Below are 6,000 nucleotides of genomic sequence, written 5' to 3'. Positions count from 1 at the left end.
TACAGAGCCAATCTTGCTTGGCGGCCACATACGGCTCCCAGCCAGTACAATGAACAACTGAAAAGGGAGTTGCTGGAGCAGATACAGCAGAAAGCCAGGGAGAAGAAATTAGCTCTCTGAGGGCACACATACAGAGACAAATTGCCTGTGCTGAGGGATCTGTGCTGTAATACAAGTGTCCCAGGCACACTAAGGCACGCGTCTGTGGTGTTATTACCATATTACCGAACTCACGGGCGCATATTTTGGCTTTTCAGGTGAAGACCCCGCGGCTCAACTCAAGCAGATAGTGACAGATGGGAAGATAAAGGTAAGAGTTTCTTCAAGCCTTAAATGTACAACTTTGGATAGTCCTTTGAGACACTGATAAAGTGTTCTGTACCTCTAAGACTTAGAGCAGTATCATCGTTACATATATCTGTCATTAGCTTTCCCGCTTCTCAGAGTTGGATGTAAGGATCAGACACAAAAAGATTTAAATCATGAGCTTTGGGTTAACCAGGTCGGGTTTATGTAATTTCCTTAAGCTGATCTTTGAAGAAACTACCAAGCCAATAGTTTATGTACATTTACGTGTGACTTCTGGGCCAACAAAATTCCTGAGGAAGTGGCAGCTGCCGGAAGACTTGGAAGGCACATACCTGAACACTCAGCCTTGGCTCAAAGGCAGCTTATTATATTTTTCACTCAAAATTTCAGACTGGTTTTGTGGTTTGCTAATTCATTTTCAACACCACTCTTACGTGTTTGACTGTTATATCAGCTGTCTTACTCTCTGAGGCTGGGTGATGAGTTTTGTCAGTTTTCAGCCCCCCAGTCTGCCAGCTGGCTGAAAATCACTCCAGCTCAGGCACTGCGCTGAATGGTTTATATTCCAGCGAGCTTGAGCTCACACAGTCACTGAGTGTAATTTGCACTGCTTATCAGTTAGCAGAAAAACGATGACTTACAGAAATGGGTGAAAGAGAATGCACGTTTTGAGTATTGGGGTTTTTTTTCCATTAAAATGCTCTCTAGGCAAACTCTACTTCCAGTTTTAATCACTGAGACATTCCTACTTTGGTTCCCCTTCGCCTGCGAGCCCATGAATGTATCTGGAGGCTGCGTGACAGCCTTGTACGATTGTCCCCCAGAACCACCGCAGCAGCGTTTTGTTCCTCGCTTTCCCAGGGGTTTCAGCAGGAGCAGGGGTGGCCGCTCGGGTCGCCGCGGCTCCGCAGCACGGTCAGCCGCAGCCGCGCCTTTGCCGCCCCGGTCCTCCCTGACGAGAGGCCGCGCTGGCTGTGCCACCCCGGGCAGCGCTGCTCTTCCCGCACCGGTTGGCACCCGTCAGCCCCCCGCAGCCCCCCGGCGCGGCCCCGCACCGCCGCCCGCCTCCCCCCGGGCCCGGCTCCGCGGGCGCCGCTGGACTACGAGTCCCAGAAGCCTCCGCGCCGCCCCCGCCAGCCCGTGCCGGCGCCCCCGCGCGAAGGCCGCCGGGGCTTGTAGGCGGGCAGCGGGGGCCGGGCGAGGAGGAGGAGGCGGCGGCGGCGGCGGCGCTCCGCCCCGGGGGAGGGACGGCGCAAGGCGTGGGGGACACGGCAGACAGGTACCCGCGGGCGGCCCTGCCAGGCACCTCCTCGCTGCGACCGGCCGCTGGCTCCGCGACGCGGCGGGGCGAGCTGCGAGAGCGGCGGAGCGCGGCGGCCTCCCGCGGGGCCCTGAGGCGGAGCAGCGGCCTAGGGGCGCCCGCGGCGGGCTCGGGCTCTGAGGGGGGCTGCGGCCGCGGGGCGTGCGGCACCGGCGGAGCCTGCCGAGCCGAGCCGAGCCGGGCTGGGCCCGCTCCGAGCCGCTCCTGCCGGCGCGGCTCCCCCGCAGGAGGGACGGGGCGCCGCGGAGCCGGGACGCTCCGGTGGCCGCCGCCCGGCAGCGGCGGAGCGGCCCCCCCGAGGCCGCTGCCCGGAGGAGGGAGCGGCGGGGCGCGGGAGTCGGCGCTGCCCGCCCGCCGGCTGCGCCCCAGCGGAGCATGCACTGACTGGCCGCCCCGGCTCCGAGCCATCCCAGCCGCCGGGGTGCGCGTTGCATGGTGTGGGGATACACGGTCTCGATAATAAATGATAGAGGATACAATGACTTTGCTGTCTCTGCTGGGTCGGATCATGCGTTACTTCTTGCTTAGACCGGAGACCCTGTTCTTGCTGTGCATCAGCCTGGCCCTGTGGAGTTATTTCTTCCACACGGATGAGGTGAAAACCATTGTTAAGTCCAGCAGGGATGCGGTGAAGATGGTGAAGGGCAAGGTGGCCGAGATCATGCAGAATGACAGGCTCGGGGGGCTGGACGTGCTGGACGCAGAGTTCTCCAAGACCTGGGAGTTCAAGAGCCACAACGTGGCTGTCTACTCCATCCAAGGCCGGAGGGATCACATGGAGGACAGGTTCGAAGTAATCACTGACCTGGTGAACAAGACTCACCCCTCCATCTTCGGGATATTTGATGGGCACGGAGGAGAGGCAAGTGCTCAGCTGGAAAAAAAAAAAAACAAAAAGAAAGGGGGGGTGGTGGGGGAGGATGGTTACAGGGCGAGGAATGGATGTGTTCTCGCCCACCAGGTTTGTGTGGTTATCTTGAGATATTGTTTGGGGGGTTGTTCCTTGCCTCTTTTTTTTTGGGGGGGGGGGGGGGAAGTCTCTAAATAGGGAGAGGGAGCGATACTCCATTCACTTTCTCTTTCACGATCAGTTCGGTATAAATGTGTTTATATGCCCTCTGTCCTTTAGAGTAGTAAAGGTTTAATTGAAGTAAAAGCTGTCGGAGGTGGCTCTTAACGTGCATGGAATAACGATGATGAGCACAAACTCCCTGGAGTCATCTTTTGTTACAGCGAAGTGTGGTGTGATGTGATTTTGGCACAGGGCTGGTCTCCCCCTCCTGTCAGGAGCTGTGCTCATCAGCAGTGCTTACAGAGGAGCCCTCTTAAAGCAGGCGTGTGTGCAGCCTTAGAGTTGGTATGTGTAAAATCGTGTCTTCACAGTAATTCACCCTCTTGTGAAGGCCAGTGAGTTACTGAGAATGAGTATCGTGTTTGTGAATGGCGTGTAGTTTTTAAGTCGTTGCAACTGTGCTGTCATACTGTCCCCTCCCTAGTGGAAAGCCAGAAAAACTGTCATTTTGAAACTTTGTGGTGTTTAACCTCTAACTTTTTTAGGCAGGGTGATTTCCTTTAGGTTGTGCTATGTAATTAGTATTACAGCTTGATGAGGTGCTTCATTTATTACAGATGACAAATGTTAAAGCTATAGCTTCCTCTTCATTTAGGGTTGTGGTGCTGCCACGTAGCTTTTTGTATAGCACAAAGCACGTGTTTCCTAACTGTGGAAAAGGACAAAGAATTTGTCCTTGTGTGACAAATTATCTCAAGCAACCGTTATGCTGGGTATGAGATTACCTTACAGGTTTTGCTGAGGTGGTGGAAGCTGAAGAGAAATGTTGAAGTTTTTCACATAAGTGCTCCTGCTGAGGAGGCGGAAGGCAGCGAGAGAGCCTGGGTGTTCCTCCAGCTGCTTTCACAGATCAAGCAATCCAAGTCCTTCCTAGAAAAGCATTGGCACTGACCAGGCACTAATGGAGCACAAGGATGGCAGCTGCTGCCCCTCTGAACCTGTAAGTGCTGCCTGAAAAATCCAGGCCTGAGGCACGTAATGAAAAAGCTGCTCTTCTGCTGCCTGCACAGTTGTAAAGGGAGTCAGTCGTCTGTCCTGCTGGTATCTAGCGTTTTGCCCCCTTTAAAATAATGACAATACTTTGGATATTGACAATTGTTGGCTTCATTAAAAATTCTGATTGTGATTGAACCCAGTTTTCCTTTTTATGTCTGATTTCAATTGGGGCACAGTTGTGCCAGCTCTTACTGGCGTAGTTGTGCCAGTTCCCTCTGCCTGGCCTTCGAGGAACACAGGTAGAAATGTGTGTGTGTCTTCTGAAGGACTGATAGCTCTGAGCAGTGTATTTGGTACATCTGGCTCTCCTGTCTTCTGAGGCTGTGGACGGAAGGTGCTTGTGCTCTGTCTTGTGCTGCCTTCCCCTTTGTTTAAACTCCCAGTTTTCCTTGTCTGAACTGATCAGCCAAAACAAGTTTGCAGGAATATCTGTGTCATGTTTTTAAACACTGTTCTGAGATTGTTACAGGTAGAAGTGTCATATACACGCTTAGACTTTGGCAGTGTGAAAGGGGGATCTTCTTTCTTTGATTTTTGTATCATATGTGTATCTTGCCCAACACTTGATTGCAAGCTCAGTATGTTAAATAATCCAAAACCAACACAGAGAAGAGCTAAATGATAATGTGCCTTATATATATTTTTTGATTGTTTATTTTGTTGTGGATCCTGGAATTACATCCATAAGATAAAGGAATGATAACACTGGATCTGTGGAAAGCTCGTTTGTCTTTTGTATTCTGATTGCTCAGAATTTATTCAGTGACAAAGTATGAGGCTTTGTCATTTTCAAAGTTTTAGCAGATGTCTCTCCAAACCTTACTAAAGTTAATATTTTAAAAATACATGTATCTAGTATCTCTAATTTATCTGTCTAATGAAATCCCCAGATGTTCTTAGTGGCCTTTACTCCTACAAAAATAGGTGCCTACTCATTGAGGACATAACTAGTTTCAAGCTTTAGATTTTATATAAAGCTGATCAAAAGAGCATGAGCTGTGTGCTGTACATACAGCAAAAAATTAAGTATGAAAAATAGGTGTTATTCTAAGCAGGTTTTGTGGTTTTGAGTAGAAAAGGGGTGGGACGGGGGGGGAGAAAAGCAAAAATTAATGCTCTTGTTTAATCTTTAGTACATAATACTAAATTTCAGGTCTCTATTTGAATTGGTTTTCTGGATGTCTTATTTTATTTTAATTTTTTTTAAAAGATAAATGACTCTGTGGAACATTTTTACCTAGATACGTAGCAAAGCTATTGTGAAGATTAAATTTTCCGTATGGGCTCCCATTAAATTTCTTTGTGTATTTAAAGAACAAAGAACTGCTAATCTCTGGAGTTACATGTGAAACAAACTGTTCTATATGGGGAAAAACTGTTTTTCCAAATAGACAATACCACAAATGAGGTGCTAGATTAATTCTTTCCAGCTATATACAAGGGAGTGTGTCTCCATTAATTACTTCCTCCATATCATGCTGAAGTGGAAGGATACAGAAGCATGATTCAAGTAACATGAATTACTGTGTAGTGCTAATTTGTGAAGATTTCTGGGTTTTGCTTAAATCTTGCCAACATTTTGCATAAATTCTACTTTTCTGTTATGTCATTTCCTCTTCCATCTTACAATTTTGGCCTGAAAAGGTTGGCAGCCATTAAATTTTGTGGCTGGCGTGATGAGAAAGCAATAAGCAAAAATAATTATTAATGCTCTGTGTTACAGCTAAGAATCTGGTGTGCTGCTGCAATTACTTGTTAAAGGCAATAATATTTCACAGATAAAACTCGATACATGGTGCAGTCTTCCTTTTGTAAAAAGTTAGTTTCTTGAAGACTGAATAATAATAATAATAATAATAATAATAATAATAATAATAATGATGATGATGATGCAGAACAGGTAGAGGGCAAAGAAGTAGACTTAGAAAGAATGAAGAAAAGTTTCTGCCTGTTGTCTCACTGAATGACTTTGGCCAAAGGAGTCTTCAAGGTGATCTAACTTAGAACCAAAAAAGAAGAGAAGAAAGTGTTTGTTCTCTCATCAGCTTCTTTATAAGGCTTAAAGATTGCTCCCCCCCCCCCCCCCCCCCCCCCCCGCCTTCCCTTTTACCTTTATTTAGAAGTTTTGGGGCTGTCTAGGCTGAAAGATTGAGAAGTAGCAAACTACATAAATGACAAAATAACAAACAACGAGCTTGAAAGCTGAGCACAGGAAAGGATGGATGCTTAATCAGAATTATTTAACTAACTAGCATTTACTAATGAGTTCTTTTCTCAAATATTTAAGGTTTAAGCACTCAGT

The 6,000-nt window shown here is 48.0% G+C and overlaps 1 protein-coding gene across 1 annotated transcript in view; it reads left to right on the top strand.

The window, feature by feature from the left end:
* Positions 1-1,922: 1,922 nt before the first annotated feature.
* The window catches only part of PPM1L (protein phosphatase, Mg2+/Mn2+ dependent 1L), an 84,846-nt gene continuing 80,768 nt past the window's right edge, over positions 1,923-6,000 (top strand). Inside the window, exon 1 of the mRNA XM_068406451.1 lies at positions 1,923-2,492. Coding sequence (XP_068262552.1) covers positions 2,094-2,492 — 399 coding nt within the window. The 5' untranslated portion in view covers positions 1,923-2,093. The remainder of the gene's footprint in view (positions 2,493-6,000) is intronic.

This window comes from Nyctibius grandis, chromosome 8 (assembly GCF_013368605.1).
Source record: "Nyctibius grandis isolate bNycGra1 chromosome 8, bNycGra1.pri, whole genome shotgun sequence".
Classification (NCBI taxonomy): domain Eukaryota; kingdom Metazoa; phylum Chordata; class Aves; order Nyctibiiformes; family Nyctibiidae; genus Nyctibius; species Nyctibius grandis.
Note: the sequence above shows the minus strand (reverse complement) of the source record. Positions and strands in the feature narration are given on the sequence as shown.